The sequence below is a fragment of the Pseudophryne corroboree genome, chromosome 2 (genome assembly GCF_028390025.1).
Source record: "Pseudophryne corroboree isolate aPseCor3 chromosome 2, aPseCor3.hap2, whole genome shotgun sequence".
NCBI classification, from domain to species: domain Eukaryota; kingdom Metazoa; phylum Chordata; class Amphibia; order Anura; family Myobatrachidae; genus Pseudophryne; species Pseudophryne corroboree.
The window spans coordinates 1,376,808-1,402,307 of record NC_086445.1 but is presented as its reverse complement, the minus strand read 5'-3'; the positions used below and the strand labels follow the sequence as shown (position 1 = coordinate 1,402,307).

Sequence of the window (25,500 nt, the reverse complement as noted above, 5' to 3'; positions counted from 1 at the left end):
GGTGCTTAAAAAACATGATTATGAATTAAAATGATCATATGAAAGAACACATCCACATATTTCCTCAACAGAGTCTACTTCATACCCCGGCTAGGACTTCCTCTGGAGTGATATCAATAAACTTGTTTGTTGGAGAATTATTATGGCAATGGAGTAAAGAATAGTCCCTTTTTAAGCATACCAATGCAGGCGTTTCAGGCGGATAGGGAAACCTCCAATTTTCTCCACAGATGAAAATGTCCAGGGAAATGCGGTCCAATTGGTGCCGTATGGGTAGTGATGATAATAAAATCCAGTAGTGTTTGAGGATGGTTTTAAGGATGTGTCCTGCAGTCTCTAACTCAACGCGTTTCGCTGGTGTTGACACCCAGCTTCTTCAGGAGTGAATGTTAGAGTGCTGTCCTGGGGCTCCTTATAAACCTTGAACAATCTAATATCATCACAGACGCCTGAGAAACTAATTATGCAACAAAAACCTAACCGTCCGAAAATATAAAAATAACACACAGTTCATATAGCAATTGGTCTCACATGTGTATACAACAATTTATTTCTAAAAACGAGCAGTAGAAAGGATTGAAAAATACGTTTGATTACAGTGTAATTATCCTCCAGTCCGGTCATGTGACCACACCAGTCACATGATCTAATTGTTGTGAGTGATTGGCCATCATACGTCAGATGACTAGTCTGACGTGGGATGTTAATGTTCATTATTGGTGCGCATGCGTCAGACGTGCGCACTCCCGTATCCACCATAATTGTCCGGCGGCCCCCACCACAACGCGCGGCACGTGACGCCGGAACACGTGATTAGTCACGTGATCGGAGCCAGAGCGCCGCGTCATGGCAACGGGTCGCCAGGAGCAGAGTGAGCACGGACCGCCGCAGCCCGCGCATGCGCACTGGCCCATCTGAGCCGTAATTGTGTAACACATAAATGGAACAGAACAAATTAATTAATAAACAGTATCATCATGGGTCTGCCAATCTGGGATGTAGCTCTGTAGCGATAATTCTCCCATAGTTAAAGCACAAGTCCAAAGTATACTTATGGGGGACAGTGTTCTCCGAGACATGCAGTAAAATTGATAATTCATTTGCTTACAAAATAACATAGTTATATTTATATATAATATGATGGTCGCTGGAAATAATAATCAGTTTCCCATTGTTGTAAATGACACAGGGGAATCGCACAGTAGAATCAATAAGAGGACAGTTTTATTCATATCAAATGGTCCTGCTGAAGTAGAGAACAAAGATCAGTAATAATATACGGGGGTCATTATTCGTATAGTGTCACCATATATATGAAGAGAGACAGGAGATAGAGGGAGAGATTGTACATTTTTCATTTTCATATTTTTTATATTTTTTATATATCATTTGTTATTGTTTTTTATTATTTTTTATATATTTTATTATTTTTTATTATTAATTTTTATTTTTCATTATTTTATATTTGTTTTATTTTATTTTATTCTTTATTGCTATACGTTTATTATATTACAGAGTTGAGTTCTATTGTCTCATTGAGTCCGTCGGGATGTAAAGAGTTACATTTCAACATCCAAAAAACCTCCCTGTTACATAATTTTCTAAACCGATCACCCCCTCTAACTGTGGGTGCAATATATTCTAAGCACACAATAGAAAGGCTACTGGGGTTATTGGAGTGTACATCATTAAAGTGTCGAGAGACACTATGTGTGGTACAGTTCTTCAAAATATTACGACGGTGTTCCATAAACCTTGTGTGAAGTGGTCTCGTTGTTCTTCCCACATAACATAGGTTACAACCACACTTAAGGAGATAAATTACAAATTTTGAATCACAATTCGTAAACGATGGGAGTATGTATTCTTCATTATTACATGGTAATTGTACAGATGTTGTTTTTCTTGGCATATAAGAACACATAGTGCATCTTGTTTTGCCACATCTGTAGAAACCAGATGGTCTCTGTATCAGCCAACTTGGATTGGGAATTTTGTTATTTATTTTATTCGTTCTTAGATGGCTCGGTGCTAGAATCGTTTTTAATGTTTTGTTTTTCTTGTAAATCACTCGTGCATTGCTTGGTAATAGTTTTCCAAGGATATTATCCTGTCTAAGAACTTTGTAATTGCGAGTAATAATAGCTTTGATTTGTCCCGAGCATCTATTATATTTGCTGATAAAGGCACACTGTCTATCTTCTGTTTCATTTTGTTTTTGGGGGTTTTGAATAGATTTTTGGCCCTTTTGTTTAGTCAAAAGGTCATTTCTGTCCATGCTAGAGACTTCTTTTAGGGCTTGTGCTAAAATAGTTTCAGGGTAATCCCTTATTCTAAATGATTCAATCATCGTGTTAGCTTGTATATGAAAGGTTTCTGTTTCAGTACAATTGCGTCTCAACCTCATTAGTTGGCCCTTTGGAATATTGCGTTTCCAGGGAGCATAATGTGCACTATTGAAGTGCAGATATGAGTCAGTATTCACCGGTTTGGTGTAATTAGAAGTAGTTATCTTATCATTTACAGCTCTAAGGGTCACATCCAGGAAGTCAATACTTTCCTGACTGTAAGTGAAGGTGAAGGATAAATTGTGATGATTAGAGTTAAGAGAAGAAACAAAAGCAGATGCTGAAGAGGAATCCCCATCCCAAATAATAAAAAGATCATCTATATAACGGCCATAGAAAACCAGGTTCGCATCCCAGGTGCTGCCCCACACATGGTGATCTTCAAAGTCACCCATGTATAGGTTTGCATAACTGGGAGCGAACCTGGTCCCCATGGCCGTTCACAATTTATCCTTCACCTTCACTTACAGTCAGGAAAGTATTGACTTCCTGGATGTGACCCTTAGAGCTGTAAATGATAAGATAACTACTTCTAATTACACCAAACCGGTGAATACTGACTCATATCTGCACTTCAATAGTGCACATTATGCTCCCTGGAAACGCAATATTCCAAAGGGCCAACTAATGAGGTTGAGACGCAATTGTACTGAAACAGAAACCTTTCATATACAAGCTAACACGATGATTGAATCATTTAGAATAAGGGATTACCCTGAAACTATTTTAGCACAAGCCCTAAAAGAAGTCTCTAGCATGGACAGAAATGACCTTTTGACTAAACAAAAGGGCCAAAAATCTATTCAAAACCCCCAAAAACAAAATGAAACAGAAGATAGACAGTGTGCCTTTATCAGCAAATATAATAGATGCTCGGGACAAATCAAAGCTATTATTACTCGCAATTACAAAGTTCTTAGACAGGATAATATCCTTGGAAAACTATTACCAAGCAATGCACGAGTGATTTACAAGAAAAACAAAACATTAAAAACGATTCTAGCACCGAGCCATCTAAGAACGAATAAAATAAATAACAAAATTCCCAATCCAAGTTGGCTGATACAGAGACCATCTGGTTTCTACAGATGTGGCAAAACAAGATGCACTATGTGTTCTTATATGCCAAGAAAAACAACATCTGTACAATTACCATGTAATAATGAAGAATACATACTCCCATCGTTTACGAATTGTGATTCAAAATTTGTAATTTATCTCCTTAAGTGTGGTTGTAACCTATGTTATGTGGGAAGAACAACGAGACCACTTCACACAAGGTTTATGGAACACCGTCGTAATATTTTGAAGAACTGTACCACACATAGTGTCTCTCGACACTTTAATGATGTACACTCCAATAACCCCAGTAGCCTTTCTATTGTGTGCTTAGAATATATTGCACCCACAGTTAGAGGGGGTGATCGGTTTAGAAAATTATGTAACAGGAAGGTTTTTTGGATGTTGAAATGTAACTCTTTACATCCCGACGGACTCAATGAGACAATAGAACTCAACTCTGTAATATAATAAACGTATAGCAATAAAGAATAAAATAAAATAAAACAAATATAAAATAATGAAAAATAAAAATTAATAATAAAAAATAAAAAATAATAAAATATATAAAAAATAATAAAAAACAATAACAAATGATATATAAAAAATATAAAAAATATGAAAATGAAAAATGTACAATCTCTCCCTCTATCTCCTGTCTCTCATCATATATATGGTGACACTATACGAATAATGACCCCCGTATATTATTACTGATCTTTGTTCTCTACTTCAGCAGGACCATTTGATATGAATAAAACTGTCCTCTTATTGATTCTACTGTGCGATTCCCCTGTGTCATTTACAACAATGGGAAACTGATTATTATTTCCAGCGACCATCATATTATATATAAATATAACTATGTTATTTTGTAAGCAAATGAATTATCAATTTTACTGCATGTCTCGGAGAACACTGTCCCCCATAAGTATACTTTGGACTTGTGCTTTAACTATGGGAGAATTATCGCTACAGAGCTACATCCCAGATTGGCAGACCCATGATGATACTGTTTATTAATTAATTTGTTCTGTTCCATTTATGTGTTACACAATTACGGCTCAGATGGGCCAGTGCGCATGCGCGGGCTGCGGCGGTCCGTGCTCACTCTGCTCCTGGCGACCCGTTGCCATGACGCGGCGCTCTGGCTCCGATCACGTGACTAATCACGTGTTCCGGCGTCACGTGCCGCGCGTTGTGGTGGGGGCCGCCGGACAATTATGGTGGATACGGGAGTGCGCACGTCTGACGCATGCGCACCAATAATGAACATTAACATCCCACGTCAGACTAGTCATCTGACGTATGATGGCCAATCACTCACAACAATTAGATCATGTGACTGGTGTGGTCACATGACCGGACTGGAGGATAATTACACTGTAATCAAACGTATTTTTCAATCCTTTCTACTGCTCGTTTTTAGAAATAAATTGTTGTATACACATGTGAGACCAATTGCTATATGAACTGTGTGTTATTTTTATATTTTCGGACGGTTAGGTTTTTGTTGCATAATTAGTTTCTCAGGCGTCTGTGATGATATTAGATTGCTCAAGGTTTATAAGGAGCCCCAGGACAGCACTCTAACATTCACTCCTGAAGAAGCTGGGTGTCAACACCAGCGAAACGCGTTGAGTTAGAGACTGCAGGACACATCCTTAAAACCATCCTCAAACACTACTGGATTTTATTATCATCACTACCCATACGGCACCAATTGGACCGCATTTCCCTGGACATTTTCATCTGTGGAGAAAATTGGAGGTTTCCCTATCCGCCTGAAACGCCTGCATTGGTATGCTTAAAAAGGGACTATTCTTTACTCCATTGCCATAATAATTCTCCAACAAACAAGTTTATTGATATCACTCCAGAGGAAGTCCTAGCCGGGGTATGAAGTAGACTCTGTTGAGGAAATATGTGGATGTGTTCTTTCATATGATCATTTTAATTCATAATCATGTTTTTTAAGCACCTGTGATTTCATGTTATTTTTCATTAAATTTATCCTATACTTTTTAAACTTAAACCTACCGTCCTGAATTTATATTCATTTATTTATGCATTTTTAATCAGAGTATTATTATTATTATTATTATTATTATTATTATTATCATTTTCTTTTAAAGCGCTGGTGACTATTAATTCTATTGTATACTAAGAGGTGGCTGATAGGACAGTAGCTTCTAGCTCAGCTCATTACTGGTAGAAGAAGGCAGCTGCAGGTAGGACAGGTGGAGTAGGAAGAAACATTTGTGATGATCCGCAACAAGATACCCCCTTGTTTGTGCCTGGATGACACAGTTACACACAAAATGAACACACGAGGGGGGTTAATTCTTTAAAGAAAACCAAATACCTATGATTACTCGGGTAGATTCACCATAATACAGGGTTGGTGTTGCTCTCCAGAGTCAGAAAACCAAATATTCTAGAAAGAGAAAAGAAGACTCTATCTTGGGGGCACTCTTTGAAATATAAATAGGGCCAGATATACCCTTAGGTATCATTAAAATATAACCTTTAATTGTATCTTTAAAATTAATAGGAATTTGAAAAGGAAAAATATATAAACACACACACAGGTTTATTCATATACACCTTGGGATCACTTGTCTATCACAAGGAGTTCAAAGAACACTGATTGCTCACTATGGAGCTTATTGGTTCAGAGAACACTGATTGCTCACAGAGGAGCTTGTTTGAATTATTTTTATTCAGATTTCTTTATAACCAATTATGATCTCTCACTGTTTAAACAACCATATCATGAATAGGTATTGATTTACCGAACGTCAGCTCCTATATTCTCAAACACATGTATAATTATAAAAATTCAAAATTTGCCCAAATGGTATATACACAGTGTTGAGAGAAGCAGAATGCCCATCATATTTATATGGTATCTTATGCGCTCATTAGTAGCCCGACATAAATAGTTGGTATAGAGAGAAAAAAGGAAAGAGTAAAAAAAGATGATCAGTATGCCATGGTACATTGCTTCTACTGTCTCACCGTCATGAGCTCAAGGTTTTTGTTAGCTCAGCGGCCGGTGGATGAGAGGGCAGCGACCTTGAAATTTCTGACCAGAAAGAGGATAAGTGGCCGTACTGCTTTCCCTGTTAGAGCGGATGGAATGTCTCGATATCCTAGGACATTGCAGGACACTGCACCGCAATCCAGGGATGAGTGTTAACCGAAATTGAGTACAATTCCTGCCTGTTTAATTTTCAGGTAATTGCAGGGAGATGATAGGGAGTGGTTCAATGTTAAACCAGTGCCGTGCACATTCTCACATAGAAATGCATTTATCAAAAAAGCCGTTCTCCACACAGGCTATTAGCAAAGTACTTTCCCAAATTTATTTTCAGGTATACTTTATCGGTATACTAATATTGTTAGGCTCACTTAACATAATTCATTATTTTCTCTAACATTTGACCATAGGTCACTGAACAATATGTGTTGGGCTAAAAAGTAGCAGCAAACCCAGCTAGAATGAAAAGTTTTTATGACCGCAAACCCAGTCCAGCCGCTGAGATCTCTTTTCGTCATGTACTCTGGTCATTAGGACCGGTGCAGCGGACGGCAAATATGAAAACAGCAGCGCTTCGGGTATTACTGGCCGGAAAAAAGATTAGTAGCTGTGCTGCTTTCCACGTTAGAGCGGTTGCAGCGCCTTGATATCATAGGACAGAGCAAGGACGCTGCACCACAATCCGTGGATGAGAGCTAGCTGAAAATAGGAAGATTACCGTTCTAAAGGCAGCAGGACTTCTGGACGGAGCAGCGTATGTTGGTTGTAGGACCAGTGATTCTAACTTTCACAAGGCGACATTGCCATGCTGATTCCAGCCGTGCCAAAACGCGTTTTCACCCGTAGGCTTGCTCACTTCACTGCACTATCTGGCATCGATGTTATATACAATGATATTGTATAATAAGAGGTGGCTGATAGGACAGTAGCTTCTAGCTCAGCTCATTACTGGTAGAAGAAGGCAGCTGTAGGTAGGACAGGTGGAGTGGCAGGAAGAAGATATTGTATAATAAGATGTGGCTGATAGGACAGTAGCTCCTAGCTCAGCTCATTACTGGTAGAAGAAGGCAGCTGCAGGTAGGACAGGTGGAGTGGCAGTAAGAAGATATTGTATAATAAGAGGTGGCTGATAGGACAGTAGCTTCTAGCTCAGCACATTACTGGTAGAAGAAGGCAGCTGCAGGTAGGACAGGTGGAATGGCAGTAAGAAGATATTGTATAATAAGAGGTGGCTGATAGGACAGTAGCTTCTAGCTCAGCTCATTACTGGTAGAAGAAGGCAGCTGTAGGTAGGACAGGTGGAGTGGCAGGAAGAAGATATTGTATAATAAGATGTGGCTGATAGGACAGTAGCTTCTAGCTCAGCTCATTACTGGTAGAAGAAGGCAGCTGCAGGTAGGACAGGTGGCGTGGCAGTAAGAAGATATTGTAAAATTATAGGTGGCTGATAGGACAGTAGCTTCTAGCTCAGCTCATTACTGGTAGAAGAAGGCAGCTGCAGGTAGGACAGGTGGCGTGGCAGTAAGAAGATATTGTATAATAAGAGGTGGCTGATTGGACAGTAGATTCTAGCTCAGCTCATTACTGGTAGAAGAAGGCTGCTGCAGGTAGGACAGGTGGCGTGGCAGGAAGAAGATATTGTATAATAAGAGGTGGCTAATAGGACAGTAGATTCTAGCTCAGCTCATTACTGATAGAAGAAGGCAGCTGTAGGTAGGACAGGTGGAGTGGCAGGAAGAAGATATTGTATAATAAGCGGTGGCTGATAGGACAGTAGCTTCTAGCTCAGCTCATTACTGGTAGAAGAAGGCAGCTGCAGGTAGGACAGGTGGCGTGGCAGTAAGAAGATATTGTATAATAATAGGTGGCTGATAGGACAGTAGCTTCTAGCTCAGCTCATTACTGGTAGAAGGCGGCAGCTGTAGGTAGGACAGGTGGAGTGGCAGTAAGAAGATATTGTATAATAAGAGGTGGCTGATAGGACATTAGCTCCTAGCTCAGCTCATTACTGGTAGAAGAAGGCTGCTGCAGGTAGGACAGGTGGAGTGGCAGGAAGAAGATATTGTATAATAAGAGGTGGCTGATAGGACAGTAGATTCTAGCTCAGCTCATTACTGATAAAAGAAGGCAGCTGTAGGTAGGACAGGTGGAGTGGCAATAAGAAGATATTGTATAATAAGAGGTGGCTGATAGGACATTAGCTCCTAGCTCAGCTCATTACTGGTAGAAGAAGGCAGCTGCAGGTAGGACAGGTGGAGTGGCAGGAATAAGATATTGTATAATAAGAGGTGGCTGATAGGACAGTAGCTTCTAACTCAGCTCATTACTGGTAGAAGAAGGCAGCTGCAGGTAGGACAGGTGGAGTGGCAGTAAGAAGATATTGTATAATAAGAGGTGGCTGATAGGACAGTAGATTCTAGCTCAGCTCATTACTGGTAGAAGAAGGCAGCTGCAGGTAGGACAGGTGGAATGGCAGTAAGAAGATATTGTATAATAAGAGGTGGCTGATAGGACAGTAGATTCTAGCTCAGCTCATTACTGGTAGAAGAAGGCAGCTGCAGGTAGGACAGATGGAGTGGCAGTAAGAAGATAATGTATAATAAGAGGTGGCTGATAGGACAGTAGCTTCTAACTCAGCTCATTACTGGTAGAAGAAGGCAGCTGCAGGTAGGACAGGTGGAGTGTCAGTAAGAAGATATTGTATAATAAGAGGTGGCTGATAATAAGAATTTACTTACCGATAATTCTATTTCTCATAGTCCGTAGTGGATGCTGGGGACTCCGAAAGGACCATGGGGATAGCGGCTCCGCAGGAGACTGGGCACAAAGTAAAAGCTTTAGGACTAGCTGGTGTGCACTGGCTCCTCCCCCTATGACCCTCCTCCAAGCCTCAGTTAGGATACTGTGCCCGGACGAGCGTACACAATAAGGAAGGATTTTGAATCCCGGGTAAGACTCATACCAGCCACACCAATCACACCGTACAACTTGTGATCTGAACCCAGTTAACAGCATGATAACAGAAGGAGCCTCTGAAAAGATGGCTCACAACAACAATAACCCGATTTTTGTAACAATAACTATGTACAAGTAATGCAGACAATCCGCACTTGGGATGGGCGCCCAGCATCCACTACGGACTATGAGAAATAGAATTATCGGTAAGTAAATTCTTATTTTCTCTAACGTCCTAGTGGATGCTGGGGACTCCGAAAAGACCATGGGGATTATACCAAAGCTCCCAAACGGGCGGGAGAGTGCGGATGACTCTGCAGCACCGAATGAGAGAACTCCAGGTCCTCCTCAGCCAGGGTATCAAATTTGTAGAATTTAGCAAACGTGTTTGCCCCTGACCAAGTAGCTGCTCGGCAAAGTTGTAAAGCCGAGACCCCTCGGGCAGCCGCCCAAGATGAGCCCACTTTCCGTGTGGAATGGGCTTTTACGGATTTTGGCTGTGGCAGGCATGCCACAGAATGTGCAAGCTGAATTGTACTACAAATCCAACGAGCAATCGTCTGCTTAGAAGCAGGAGCACCCAGCTTGTTGGGTGCATACAGGATAAACAGCGAGTCAGATTTTCTGACTCCAGCCGTCCTGGAAACATATATTTTCAGGGCCCTGACTACGTCCAGCAACTTGGAATCCTCCAAGTCCGTAGTAGCCGCAGGCACCACAATAGGTTGGTTTAAGTGAAATGCTGAAACCACCTTAGGGAGAAATTGAGGACGAGTCCTCAATTCTGCCCTGTCCGTATGAAAAATTAGGTAAGGGCATTTATAGGATAAAGCCGCCAATTCTGATACACGCCTGGCTGAAGCCAGGACTAACAGCATTACCACTTTCCATGTGAGATATTTCAAGTCCACAGTGGTGAGTGGTTCAAACCAATGTGATTTTAGGAATCCCAACACTACATTGAGATCCCAAGGTGCCACTGGAGGCACAAAAGGAGGCTGTATATGCAGTACTCCCTTGACAAACGTCTGAACTTCAGGAACAGAAGCTAGTTCTTTTTGGAAGAATATCGACAGGGCCGAAATTTGAACCTTAATGGACCCTAATTTGAGGCCCATAGACAGTCCTGTTTGCAGGAAATGCAGGAATCGAACCAGTTGAAATTCCTCCGTAGGGGCCTTCCTGGCCTCGCACCACGCAACATATTTACGCCAAATACGGTGATAATGTTGTACGGTTACATCCTTCCTGGCTTTGATCAGGGTAGGGATAACTTCATCCGGAATGCCTTTTTCCTTCAGGATCCGGCGTTCAACCGCCATGCCGTCAAACGCAGCCGCGGTAAGTCTTGGAACAGACATGGTCCCTGCTGGAGCAGGTCCTGTCTTAGAGGTAGAGGCCACGGGTCTTCCGTGAGCATCTCTTGAATTTCCGGGTACCAAGTCCTTCTTGGCCAATCCGGAGCCACGAGTATAGTCTTTACTCCTCTCCTTCTTATGATTCTCAGTACTTTAGGTATGAGAGGAAGAGGAGGGAACACATACACTGACCGGTACACCCACGGTGTTACCAGAGCGTCCACAGCTATTGCCTGAGGGTCCCTTGACCTGGAGCAATATCTGTCCAGTTTTTTGTTGAGGCGAGACGCCATCATGTCCACCTTTGGTTTTTCCCAACGGTTTACAATCATGTGGAAGACTTCTGGGTGAAGTCCCCACTCCCCCGGGTGAAGATCGTGTCTGCTGAGGAAGTCTGCTTCCCAGTTGTCCACTCCCGGAATGAACACTGCTGACAGTGCTATCACATGATTTTCCGCCCAGCGAAGAATCCTTGCCACTTCCGTCATTGCCCTCCTGCTTCTTGTGCCGCCCTGTCTGTTTACGTGGGCGACTGCCGTGATGTTGTCCGACTGGATCAATACTGGCTGACCCTGAAGCAGAGGCCTTGCCTGACTTAGGGCATTGTAAATGGCCCTTAGTTCCAGGATATTTATGTGAAGTGACGTTTCCATGCTTGACCACAAGCCATGGAAATTTTTTCCCTGTGTGACTGCTCCCCAGCCTCTCAGGCTGGCATCCGTGGTCACCAGGACCCAATCCTGAATGCCGAATCTGCGGCCCTCTAGGAGATGAGCACTCTGTAACCACCACAGGAGAGACACCCTTGTCCTTGGAGACAGGGTTATCCGCTGATGCATTTGAAGATGCGATCCGGACCATTTGTCTAGCAGATCCAACTGAAAAGTTCTTGCGTGGAATCTGCCGAATGGAATCGCTTCGTAAGAAGCCACCATCTTTCCCAGGACCCTTGTGCACTGATGCACTGACACCTGGCCTGGTCTTAGGAGTTTCCTGACTAGGTCGGATAACTCCCTGGCTTTCTCTTCCGGGAGAAACACCTTTTTCTGTACTGTGTCCAGAATCATCCCTAGGAACAGCAGACGTGTCGTCGGAATCAGCTGCGATTTTGGAATATTTAGAATCCATCCGTGCTGTCGTAGTACTATTTGAGATAGTGCTACTCCGACCTCTAACTGTTCTCTGGACCGTGCCCTTATCAGGAGATCGTCCAAGTAAGGGATAATTAAGACGCCTTTTCTTCGAAGAAGAATCATCATTTCGGCCATTACCTTGGTAAAGACCCGGGGTGCCGTGGACAATCCAAACGGCAGCGTCTGAAACTGATAGTGACAGTTCTGTACCACAAACCTGAGGTACCCTTGGTGAGAAGGGCAAATTGGGACATGGAGGTAAGCATCCTTGATGTCCAGAGACACCATGTAGTCCCCTTCTTCCAGGTTCGCTATCACTGCTCTGAGTGACTCCATCTTGAACTTGAACCTTTTTATGTAAGTGTTCAAGGCTTTCAGATTTAAAATGGGTCTCACCGAGCCGTCCGGCTTCGGTACCACAAACAGCGTGGAGTAATACCCCTTTCCCTGTTGTAGGAGGGGTACCTTGATTATCACTTGCTGGGAATACAGCTTGTGAATGGCTTCCAATACCGCCTCCCTGTCGGGGGTAGACGTTGGTAAAGCAGACTTCAGGAACCGGCGAGGGGGAGACGTCTCGAATTCCAATTTGTACCCCTGAGATACTACCTGCAGGATCCAGGGGTCCACTTGCGAGTGAGCCCACTGAGCGCTGAAATTCTTGAGACGGGCCCCCACCGTGCCCGAGTCCGCTTGTAAGGCCCCAGCGTCATGCTGAGGACTTGGCAGAAGCGGGGGAGGGCTTCTGTTCGTGGGAAGAAGCTGTCTGTTGCAGTCTTTTTCCCCTTTCTCTGCCCCGGGGCAGATATGAGTGGCCTTTTGCCCGCTTGCCCTTATGGGGACGAAAGGACTGAGCCTGAAAAGACGGTATCTTTTTCTGCTGAGAGGTGACTTGGGGTAAAAAGGTGGATTTCCCAGCCGTTGCCGTGGCCACCAGGTCCGATAGACCGCCCCCAAATAACTCCTCCCCTTTATACGGCAATACTTCCTTTGGAATCCGCATCCCCTGACCACTGTCGCGTCCATAATCCTCTTCTGGCAGAAATGGACATCGCACTTACTCTTGATGCCAGAGTGCAAATGTCTCTCTGTGCATCTCGCATATATAGGAATGCATCCTTTAAATGCTCTATAGTCAATAATATATTGTCCCTGTCCAAGGTATCAATATTTTCAGTCAGGGAATCCGACCAAGCCACCCCAGCACTGCACATCCAGGCTGAGGCGATTGCTGGTCGCAGTATAACACCAGTATGAGTGTATATACTTTTAAGGATATTTTCCAGCCTCCTATCTGCTGGCTCCTTAAGGGCGGCCGTTTCTGGAGACGGTAACGCCACTTGTTTTGATAAGCGTGTGAGCGCCTTATCCACCCTAGGGGGTGTTTCCCAACGAGCCCTAACCTCTGGTGGCAAGGGATATAGTGCCAATAATTTTTTAGAAATTAGCAGTTTTTTGTCGGGGGTAACCCACGCTTCATCACACACTTCATTCAATTCATCTGATTCAGGAAAAACTACGGGTAGTTTTTTCACACCCCACATAATACCCCTTTTTGTGGTACTTGCAGTATCAGAGATGTGCAAAACCTCCTTCATTGCCGTGATCATGTAACGTGTGGCCCTACTGGAAAATACGTTTGTTTCTTCACCGTCGACACTGGAGTCAGTGTCTGTGTCTGGGTCCGTGTCGACCCACTGAGGTAACGGGCGTTTAATAGCCCCTGACGGTGTTTGAGACGCCTGGACAGGCACTAACTGAGCTGCCGGCTGTCTCATGTCGTCAACAGTTTTCTGTAACGTGCCGACACTGTCACGTAATTCCTTAATTACGGCCATCCATTCAGGTGTAGACTCCCTAGGGGGTGACATCACCATTATAGGCAATTGCTCCGCCTCCACATCATTTTCCTCCTCATACATGTCGACACACACGTACCGACACCCAGCACACACACAGGGAATGCTCTGATAGAGGACAGGACCCACTTAGCCCCTTGGGGAGACAGAGGGAGAGTCTGCCAGCACACACCAGAGCGCTATATATGTATAGGGACAACCTTACAATAAGTGTCTATCCCTTATAGCTGCTTATATCTGTTATTTTGCCAAATAAGTGCCCCCCTCTCTTTTTTACCCTGTTTCTGTAGTTGCAGGATGCAGGGGAGATTCTGGGAGCCTTAATACCAGCGGAGCTGTGTGGGAAAAATGGCGCTGTGTGCTGAGGAGATAGGCCCCGCCCCCTTCACGGCGGGCTCTTCTCCCGCTTTTTTCTGGAAAACTGGCAGGGGTTAAATACATCCATATAGCCCAGGAGCTATATGTGATGTATTTTTTGCCAAATAAGGTAAATTCATTGCTTCCCAGGGCGCCCCCCCCCAGCGCCCTGCACCCTCAGTGACCGAAGTGTGAAGTGTGCTGAGAGCAATGGCGCACAGCTGCAGTGCTGTGCGCTACCTTATGAAGACAGGAAAGTCTTCTGCCGCCGATTTATGGACCTCTTCTTGCTTCAGCATCTGTAAGGGGGCCGGCGGCGCGGCTCCGGGACCCATCCATGGCTGGGCCTGTAATCGTCCCTCTGGAGCTAATGTCCGGTAGCCTAAGAAGCCCAATCCACTCTGCACGCAGGTGAGTTCGCTTCTTCTCCCCTTAGTCCCTCGATGCAGTGAGCCTGTTGCCAGCAGGTCTCACTGAAAATAAAAAACCTATTTAAACTTTTACTCTAAGCAGCTCAGGAGAGCCACCTAGTATGCACCCTTCTCGATCGGGCACAAAATCTTAACTGAGGCTTGGAGGAGGGTCATAGGGGGAGGAGCCAGTGCACACCAGCTAGTCCTAAAGCTCTTACTTTGTGCCCAGTCTCCTGCGGAGCCGCTATCCCCATGGTCCTTTCGGAGTCCCCAGCATCCACTAGGACGTTAGAGAAAGGACAGTAGCTCCTAGCTCAGCTCATTACTGGTAGAAGAAGGCAGCTGCAGGTAGGACAGGTGGAGTGACAGTAAGAAGATATTGTATAATAAGAGGTGGCTGATAGGACAGTAGCTCCTAGCTCAACTCATTACTGGTAGAAGAAGGCTGCTGCAGGTAGGACAGGTGGAGTGGCAGGAAGAAGATATTGTATAATAAGAGGTGGCTGATAGGACAGTAGCTTCTAGCTCAGCTCATTACTGGTAGAAGAAGGCAGCTGCAGGTAGGACAGGTGGAGTGGCAGTAAGAAGATATTGTATAATAAGAGGTGGCTGATAGGACAGTAGATTCTAGCTCAGCTAATTACTGGTAGAAGAAGGCATCTGTTGGTAGGACAGGTGGAGTGGCAGTAAAAAGATATTGTATAATAAGAGGTGGCTGATAGGACAGTAGATTCTAGCTCAGCTCATTACTGGTAGAAGAAGGCAGCTGCAGGTAGGACAGATGTAGTGGCAGTAAGAAGATATTGTATAATAAGAGGTGGCTGATAGGACAGTAGCTCCTAGCTCAGCTCATTACTGGTGGAAGAAGGCAGCTGCAGGTAGGACAGGTGGAGTGACAGTAAGAAGATATTGTATAATAAGAGGTGGCTGATAGGACAGTAGCTCCTAGCTCAGCTCATTACTGGTAGAAGAAGGCAGCTGCAGGTAGGACAGATGTAGTGGCAGTAAGAAGATATTGTATAATAAGAGGTGGCTGATAGGACAGTAGCTCCTAGCTCAGCTCATTACTGGTGGAAGAAGGCAGCTGCAGGTAGGACAGGTGGAGTGACAGTAAGAAGATATTGTATAATAAGAGGTGGCTGATAGGACAGTAGCTCCTAGCTCAGCTCATTACTGGTAGAAGAAGGCTGCTGCAGGTAGGACAGGTGGAGTGGCAGGAAGAAGATATTGTATAATAAGAGGTGGCTGATAGGACAGTAGATTCTAGCTCAGCTCATTACTGATAGAAGAAGGCAGCTGTAGGTAGGACAGGTGGAGTGGCAGTAAGAAGATATTGTATAATAAGAGGTGGCTGATAGGACAGTAGCTCCTAGCTCAGCTCATTACTGGTAGAAGAAGGCTGCTGCAGGTAGGACAGGTGGAGTGGCAGGAAGAAGATATTGTATAATAAGAGGTGGCTGATAGGACAGTAGATTCTAGCTCAGCTCATTACTGATAGAAGAAGGCAGCTGTAGGTAGGACAGGTGGAGTGGCAGTAAGAAGATATTGTATAATAAGAGGTGGCTGATAGGACAGTAGCTCCTAGCTCAGCTCATTACTGGTAGAAGAAGGCTGCTGCAGGTAGGACAGGTGGAGTGGCAGGAAGAAGATATTGTATAATAAGAGGTGGCTGATAGGACAGTAGTTTCTAGCTCAGCTCATTACTGGTAGAAGAAGGCAGCTGCAGGTAGGACAGGTGGAATGGCAGTAAGAAGATATTGTATAATAAGAGGTGGCTGATAGGACAGTAGATTCTAGCTCAGCTCATTACTGGTAGAAGAAGGCATCTGTTGGTAGGACAGGTGGAGTGGCAGTAAGAAGATATTGTATAATAAGAGGTGGCTGATAGGACAGTAGCTTCTAGCTCAGCTCAAAACTGGTAGAAGGCGGCAGCTGCAGGTAGAACAGGTGGAGTGGCAGGAAGAAGATATTGTATAATAAGAGGTGGCTGATAGGACAGTAGCTCCTAGCTCAGCTCATTACTGGTAGAAGAAGGCAGCTGCAGGTAGGACAGGTGGAGTGACAGTAAGAAGATATTGTATAATAAGAGGTGGCTGATAGGACAGTAGCTCCTAGCTCAGCTCATTACTGGTAGAAGAAGGCTGCTGCAGGTAGAACAGGTGGAGTGGCAGGAAGAAGATATTGTATAATAAGAGGTGGCTGATAGGACAGTAGATTCTAGCTCAGCTCATTACTGATAGAAGAAGGCAGCTGTAGGTAGGACAGGTGGAGTGGCAGTAAGAAGATATTGTATAATAAGAGGTGGCTGATAGGACAGTAGCTCCTAGCTCAGCTCATTACTGGTAGAAGAAGGCTGCTGCAGGTAGGACAGGTGGAGTGGCAGGAAGAAGATATTGTATAATAAGAGGTGGCTGATAAGACAGTAGTTTCTAGCTCAGCTCATTACTGGTAGAAGAAGGCATCTGTTGATAGGACAGGTGGAGTGGCAGTAAGAAGATATTGTATAATAAGAGGTGGCTGATAGGACAGTAGCTTCTAGCTCAGCTCATTACTGGTAGAAGGCGGCAGCTGCAGGTAGGACAGATGGAGTGGCAGTAAGAAGATATTGTATAATAAGAGGTGGCTGATAGGACAGTAGCTCCTAGTTCAGCTCATTACTGTAGAAGAAGGCAGCTGCAGGTAGGACAGGTGGAATGGCAGTAAGAAGATATTGTATAATAAGAGGTGGCTGATAGGACAATAGCTCCTAGCTCAGCTCATTACTGGTAGAAGAAGGCAGCTGCAGGTAGGACGGGTGGAGTGGCAGTAAGAAGATATTGTATAATAAGAGGTGGCTGATAGGACAGTAGCTTCTAGCTCAGCTCATTACTGGTAGAAGAAGGCAGCTGCAGGTAGGACAGGTGGAGTGGCAGTAAGAAGATATTGTATAATAAGAGATGGCTGATAGGACAGTAGCTTCTAGCTCAGCTCATTACTGGTAGAAGAAGGCAGCTGCAGGTAGGACAGGTGGAGTGGCAGTAAGAAGATATTGTATAATAAGAGGTGGCTGATAGGACAGTAGATTCTAGCTCAGCTCATTACTGGTAGAAGAAGGCAGCTGCAGGTAGGACAGGTGGAGTGGCAGTAAGAAGATATTGTATAATAAGAGGTGGCTGATAGGACAATAGCTCCTAGCTCAGCTCATTACTGGTAGAAGAAGGCAGCTGCAGGTAGGACAGGTGGAGTGGCAGGAAGAAGATATTGTATAATAAGAGGTGGCTGATAGGACAGTAGCTTCTAGCTCAGCTCATTACTGGTAGAAGAAGGCAGCTGCAGGTAGGACAGGTGGAGTGGCAGTAAGTAGATATTGTATAATAAGAGGTGGCTGATAGGACAATAGCTTCTAGCTCAGCTCATTACTGGTAGAAGAAGGCAGCTGCAGGTAGGACAGGTGGAGTGGCAGGAAGAAGATATTGTATAATAAGAGGTGGCTGATAGGACATTAGCTCCTAGCTCAGCTCATTACTGGTAGAAGAAGGCAGCTGCAGGTAGGACAGGTGGAGTGGCAGGAAGAAGATATTGTATAATAAGAGGTGGCTGATAGGACAGTAGCTTCTAGCTCAGCTCATTACTGGTAGAAGAAGGCAGCTGCAGGTAGGACAGGTGGAGTGGCAGGAAGAAGATATTGTATAATAAGAGGTGGCTGATAGGACAGTAGCTTCTAGCTCAGCTCATTACTGGTAGAAGAAGGCAGCTGCAGGTAGGACGGGTGGAGTGGCAGTAAGAAGATATTGTATAATAAGAGGTGGCTGATAGGACAGTAGCTCCTAGCTCAGCTCATTACTGGTAGAAGGCGGCAGCTGCAGGTAGGACGGGTGGAGTGGCAGTAAGAAGATATTGTATAATAAGAGGTGGCTGATACGACAGTAGCTTCTAGCTCAGCTCATTACTGGTAGAAGGCGGCAGCTGCAGGTAGGACGGGTGGAGTGGCAGTAAGAAGATATTGTATAATAAGAGGTGGCTGATAGGACAGTAGCTTCTAGCTCAGCTCATTACTGGTAGAAGAAGGCAGCTGCAGGTAGGACAGGTGGAGTGGCAGTAAGAAGATATTGTATAATAAGAGGTGGCTGCCTGGGCCATGAACTCATCTCTGTATCGCTCTCACCTTGCGCTTCACGTTCTGCTCTTCTGCGGTGGGCTGGCGATAATACATCCGTATGACGTCACTCAGGGAGTGCACATGTTTCATGCGCTCCTCTAACTCCTCCCTCTTCTTCGTGTACTCATCAACCTGTAAGTAGGGATCAGACTGTGACCAATGGGAGCCCGTACCGTACACACAGCCTAGGCCTGGCAAACGTTCTTGCAGTCACCATCCAGTACCCAGGTGCCCCCCGCCACTAATCAGTATGTACTGCAAGTGTGGCACTCACAGGACTAGCAGATGCTATATGTCACTAGTATTCCTCCCAGACATCCACTGGGCCCCTATATTCCAACACACACATTATATACAGTATCTACACCAGAGGCGTAATTCTGGGAGGCAACGGAGTCATTTGCCGCCGGGCTCCTGCTCTGAAGGGGGCACCTCTCCTCCCATTCTGTGACACCATTGAATTAAGTTAATTGATTGCTGCCACTATCTTTTCAGTGGCCGACTTCCTCAGTGGTCCCTGCACCTTACAAATCACACCCTTTTTATTATACTGTAGATAAACATTTTTCAAGTGTCATTCCCAGGATTAGAACCCACAACCTATTACACTGGAAGCAGACACATTACTGATGAAGCTGTTTGTTCCTGTATGGGAAATATGTGAATTTTAACTATATGAAGATACTTCTCTGACAATTGCACATAACTTCATATAGTTAGAATTCCCATGCTTCCTCTACAGGAGCAAATAACTCCATCAGTAAAGTGTCTGCTGTTAGTGTAACAGGTCATGGGTTCTAATCCTGGGTATGACTGCTAAGAAATGTGCAATTTAAAATAAAAGACAATGAAATGTATATATACAGTACATACATTTTTTTCAGAACACTCTATACACATACACACACATATATATTCATTCATACACATATTTATCTAAATATAGGGGGGGGGGGCACCAATATTTATCTTGCCTCTGGGCAACTGGGACGAACTTACGTCACTGATCTACACACATAGGGGGTATTTATCACAGCTTGGAGAGACATATAATTGTGAGAGATAAAGTACCAACCAATCAGCTCCTAACTGTCATTTTTCAAACACAAACTGTAAAATGTACGGCAGAAGCTGATTGGCTAGTACCTTATCTCTCACACTTTTATCACTCTCCAAGATTTAATAAATACCCCCCCCCCCCATAGTAACAATTCCGCTGTCACAATAGAACTTAAATAGATAGCGTTAGGATCAAATTTGTTGTGTCTTTTATTAACAGTGACCTAATGGCCTAAGGAATGCTGATCAGGCCCGACTAGACTACAGTAATTATCTGTAATAATCAGTTATTAAAGTTATTTATTGTTTGTATGAGAAGAATTATAAAATATCAGCTGATGGTTCATATTAGATTGCGACTTCCTACATAGGGAACCTGACATCTGATTATTTTTATGTATGAGGAATGGACTTATAATAAGAATTTACTTACCGATAATTCTATTTCTCGGAGTCCGTAGTGGATGCTGGGGTTCCTGAAAGGACCATGGGGAATAGCGGCTCCGCAGGAGACAGGGCACAAAAAAGTAAAGCTTTACTAGGTCAGGTGGTGTGCACTGGCTCCTCCCCCTATGACCCTCCTCCAGACTCCAGTTAGGTACTGTGCCCGGACGAGCATACACAATAAGGGAGGCATTTTGAATCCCGGGTAAGACTCATACCAGCCACACCAATCACACCGTACAACTTGTGATCTAAACCCAGTTAACAGTATGACAACAGAAAGGGCCTCTTAAAGATGGCTCCTTAACAATAACCCGAATTAGTTAACAATAACTATGTACAAGTATTGCAGATAATCCGCACTTGGGATGGGCGCCCAGCATCCACTACGGACTCCGAGAAATAGAATTATCGGTAAGTAAATTCTTATTTTCTCTATCGTCCTAAGTGGATGCTGGGGTTCCTGAAAGGACCATGGGGATTATACCAAAGCTCCCAAACGGGCGGGAGAGTGCGGATGACTCTGCAGCACCGAATGAGAGAACTCCAGGTCCTCCTTTGCCAGGGTATCAAACTTGTAAAATTTTACAAACGTGTTCTCCCCCGACCACGTAGCTGCTCGGCAGAGTTGTAATGCCGAGACCCCTCGGGCAGCCGCCCAAGATGAGCCCACCTTCCTTGTGGAGTGGGCTTTTACAGTTTTAGGCTGTGGCAGGCCTGCCACAGAATGTGCAAGTTGAATTGTGTTACAAATCCAACGAGCAATCGACTGCTTAGAAGCAGGTGCGCCCAACTTGTTGGGTGCATACAATATAAACAGCGAGTCAGATTTTCTGACTCCAGCCGTCCTTGCAATGTATATTTTTAAGGCTCTGACAACGTCCAACAACTTGGAGTCCTCCAAGTCGCTAGTGGCCGCAGGCACCACAATAGGTTGGTTCAGATGAAATGCTGATACCACTTTAGGGAGAAAATGCGGACGAGTCCGCAGTTCTGCCCTATCCGAATGGAAGATTAGATAAGGACTTTTATAAGATAAAGCCGCCAATTCAGATACTCTCCTGGCAGAGGCCAGGGCTAGTAACATAGTCACTTTCAATGTGAGATATTTCAAATCCACCTTTTTCAATGGTTCAAACCAATGGGATTTGAGGAAATCTAAAACTACATTTAGATCCCACGGTGCCACCGGAGGCACCACAGGAGGCTGTATATGCAGTACTCCCTTGACAAAAGTCTGGACCTCAGGGACAGAGGCCAATTCTTTTTGGAAGAATATTGACAGGGCCGAAATTTGAACCTTAATGGATCCCAATTTGAGACCCATAGATAATCCTGATTGCAGGAAATGTAGGAAACGACCCAGTTGGAATTCCTCCGTCGGAACCCTCCGAGCCTCGCACCACGCTACATATTTTCGCCAAATGCGGTGATAATGTTTCACGGTGACTTCCTTCCGTGCCTTAATCAAGGTAGGAATGACTTCTTCTGGAATGCCTTTCCCTTTTAGGATCTGGCGTTCAACCGCCATGCCGTCAAACGCAGCCGCGGTAAGTCTTGAAAAAGACAGGGACCCTGCTGTAGCAGGTCCCTTCTCAGAGGTAGAGGCCACGGTTCGTCCGTGAGCATCTCTTGAAGTTCCGGATACCAAGTCCTTCTCGGCCAATCCGGAACCACTAGTATTGTTCTTACTCTTCTTTGCCGTATGATCTTCAATACCTTTGGTATGAGCGGCAGAGGAGGAAACACATACACTGACTGGTACACCCTAGGAGTTACCAGTGCGTCCACAGCTATTGCCTGTGGATCTCTTGACCTGGCGCAATATTTGTCCAGTTTCTTGTTGAGGCGAGACGCCATCATGTCTACAATTGGTCTTTCTCAACGGTCTATTAACATGTTGAAGACTTCTGGATGTAGACCCCACTCTCCCGGATGAAGATCGTGTCTGCTGAGGAAGTCTGCTTCCCAGTTGTCCACGCCCGGGATGAACACTGCTGACAGTGCTATCACGTGATTCTCCGCCCAGCGAAGAATCTTGGCAGCTTCTGCCATTGCACTCCTGCTTCTTGTGCCGCCCTGCCTGTTTACATGGGCGACCGCCGTGATGTTGTCCGACTGAATCAACACCGGCTTTCCTTGCAGGAGAAGTTCCGCCTGGCTTAGAGCATTGTAGATTGCTCTTAGTTCCAGAATGTTTATGTGAAGAGACTTTTCCAGACTCGTCCATACTCCCTGGAAGTTTCTTCCTTGTGTGACTGCTCCCCAGCCTCTCAGGCTGGCGTCCGTGGTCACCAGGATCCAATCCTGAATGCCGAATCTGCGGCCTTCTAATAGGTGAGCCTTCTGCAACCACCACAGAAGTGACACCCTTGTCTTTGGTGACAGGGTTATTCGCAGGTGCATCTGCCGATGCGACCCTGACCATTTGTCCAACAGATCCCTTTGGAATATTCTTGCATGGAATCTGCCGAATGGAATTGCTTCGTAAGAAGCCACCATTTTTCCCAGGACTCTTGTGCATTGATGTACTGACACTTTTCCTGGTTTTAGGAGGTTCCTGACCAGATCGGATAACTCCTTGGCTTTTTCCTCTGGAAGGAAAACCTTTTTCTGAACCGTGTCCAGAATCATTCCTAGGAACAGCAGACGAGTTGTCGGGATTAAATGGGATTTTGGAATATTCAGAATCCACCCGTGTTGTCTTAGCACCTCTTGAGATAGTGCTAAAGCTGTCTCCAGCTGTTCTCTGGACCTTGCCCTTATTAGGAGATCGTCCAAGTATGGGATAACTAATACGCCTTTTCTTCGAAGAAGAATCATCATCTCGGCCATTACCTTGGTAAAGACCCGAGGCGCCGTGGACAATCCGAACGGCAGCGTCTGAAACTGATAGTGACAGTTTTGAACAATGAACCTGAGGTACCCCTGGTGTGCGGGGTAAATCGGAACGTGTAGATACGCATCCTTGATGTCCAAGGATACCATAAAGTCCCCTTCTTCCAGGTTCGCTATCACTGCTCTGAGTGACTCCATCTTGAACTTGAACTTTTTTATGTAGAGGTTCAAGGACTTCAGATTTAGAATAGGCCTTACCGAGCCATCCGGCTTCGGTACCACAAATAGAGTGGAATAATACCCCTTTCCTTGTTGTAATAGGGGTACTTTGACTATCACCTGCTGAGCGTACAGCTTGTGAATGGCTTCCAACACCCTCTCCCTTTCGGAAGAGACGGTTGGTAAGGCAGACTTCAGGAAACGATGAGGAGGATCCGTCTCTAATTCCAACCTGTACCCCTGAGATATTATCTGCAGGATCCAGGGGTCTACCTGCGAGTGAGCCCACTGCGCGCTGTAATTTTTGAGACGGCCCCCCACTGTCCCCGAGTCCGCTTGAGAGGCCCCAGCGTCATGCTGAGGTTTTTGCAGGAGCCGGGGAGGGCTTCTGTTCCTGGGAAGGAGCTGCCTGTTGGTGTCTCTTCCCTCTTCCTCTGCCTCGTGGCAGGTACGACAAGCCCTTTGCTCTCTTATTTTTGTAGGAGCGAAAAGGCTGCGGTTGAAAGGTCGGTGCCTTTCTCTGTTGGGGAGTGACTTGAGGTAAAAAAGTGGATTTCCCGGCAGTAGCCGTGGCCACCAAGTCTGATAGACCAACTCCAAATAACTCCTCCCCTTTATACGGCAAAACCTCCATGTGACGTTTTGAATCCGCATCGCCTGTCCACTGTCGTGTCCATAAGGCTCTTCTGGCTGAAATGGACATAGCACTCACCCGAGATGCCAGTGTGCAAATATCCCTCTGTGCATCACGCATATAGATAAATGCATCCTTTATTTGTTCTAACGACAGTAAAACATTGTCCCTATCTAGGGTATCAATATTTTCAATCAGGGATTCTGACCAAACTACTCCAGCACTGCACATCCAGGCAGTTGCTATAGCTGGTCGTAGTATAACACCTGCATGTGTGTATATATTCTTTTGAATAACTTCCATCTTTCTATCTGATGGATCCTTAAGTGCGGCCGTCTCAGGAGAGGGTAACGCCACTTGTTTGGATAAGCGTGTGAGCGCCTTGTCCACCTTAGGGGGTGTTTCCCAGCGCGCCCTAACCTCTGGCGGGAAAGGGTATAATGCCAATAACTTTTTTGAAATTATCAACTTTTTATCAGGAGCAACCCACGCTTCATCACACACGTCATTTAATTCTTCTGATTCAGGAAAAACTGTTTGTAGTTTTTTCACACCATACATAATACCCTGTTTTACGGTATCTGTAGTATCAGCTAAATGTAACGTCTCCTTCATTGCCAAAATCATATAACGTGTGGCCCTACTGGAAAATACGTTTGAATTTCTACCGTCGTCACTGGAATCAGTGCCCGTGTCTGGGTCTGTGTCGACCGACTGAGGCAAAGGGCGTTTTACAGCCCCTGACGGTGTTTGAGGCGCCTGGACAGGCATTAATTGATTGTCCGGCCGCCTCATGTCCTCAACTGACTGTTTAAGGGAAGATAAACCATCACGTAATTCCACAAATAAAGGCATCCATTCTGGTGTCGACCCCCTGGGGGGTGACATCTGCATATTTGGCAATTGCTCCGCCTCCACACCAATATCGTCCTCATACATGTCGACACCACGTACCGACACACACCGCAAACTCACAGGGAATGCTCTAATGAAGACAGGACCCACTAGCCCTTTTGGGGAGACAGAGGGAGAGTCTGCCAGCACACACCACAAAGCGCTATATATACAAGGGATATCCTTATATTAAGTGCTCCCTTATAGCTGCTTTAATATATATATATATAGCCATTAATGTGCCCCCCCTCTCTGTTTTACCCTGTTTCTGTAGTGCAGTGCAGGGGAGAGACCTGGGAGCCGTTCTGACCAGCGGAGCTGTGACAGAAAATGGCGCCGTGTGCTGAGGAGATAGGCCCCGCCCCTTTTTCGGCGGGTTCTTCTCCCGCTATTTTTCCAGTCAGGCAGGGGTTAAATATCTCCATATAGCCCCTATGGGCTATATGTGAGGTATTTTTAGCCTTGTATAAGGTTTATATTTGCCTCTCAGAGCGCCCCCCCCCAGCGCTCTGCACCCTCAGTGACTGCCCAGTGAAGTGTGCTGAGAGGAAAATGGCGCACAGCTGCAGTGCTGTGCGCTACCTTATGAAGACTGAGGAGTCTTCAGCCGCCGGTTTCCGGACCTCTTCACGCTTCAGCATCTGCAAGGGGGTCGGCGGCGCGGCTCCGGGACCGGACTCCACGGCTGGGCCTGTGTTCGATCCCTCTGGAGCTAATGGTGTCCAGTAGCCAAGCAGCAAATCCACTCT

General features: G+C 45.1%; 1 protein-coding gene across 2 annotated transcripts in view; it reads right to left on the bottom strand.

Moving 5' to 3' along the window:
* The window catches only part of DNHD1 (dynein heavy chain domain 1), a 392,142-nt gene that overhangs the window by 259,472 nt on the left and 107,170 nt on the right, over positions 1–25,500 (bottom strand). For both annotated transcript variants that reach the window (XM_063950780.1, XM_063950781.1), the window contains exon 13: positions 18,670–18,795. In XM_063950780.1, the coding sequence (XP_063806850.1) occupies positions 18,670–18,795 (126 nt within the window). The remainder of the gene's footprint in view (positions 1–18,669; positions 18,796–25,500) is intronic.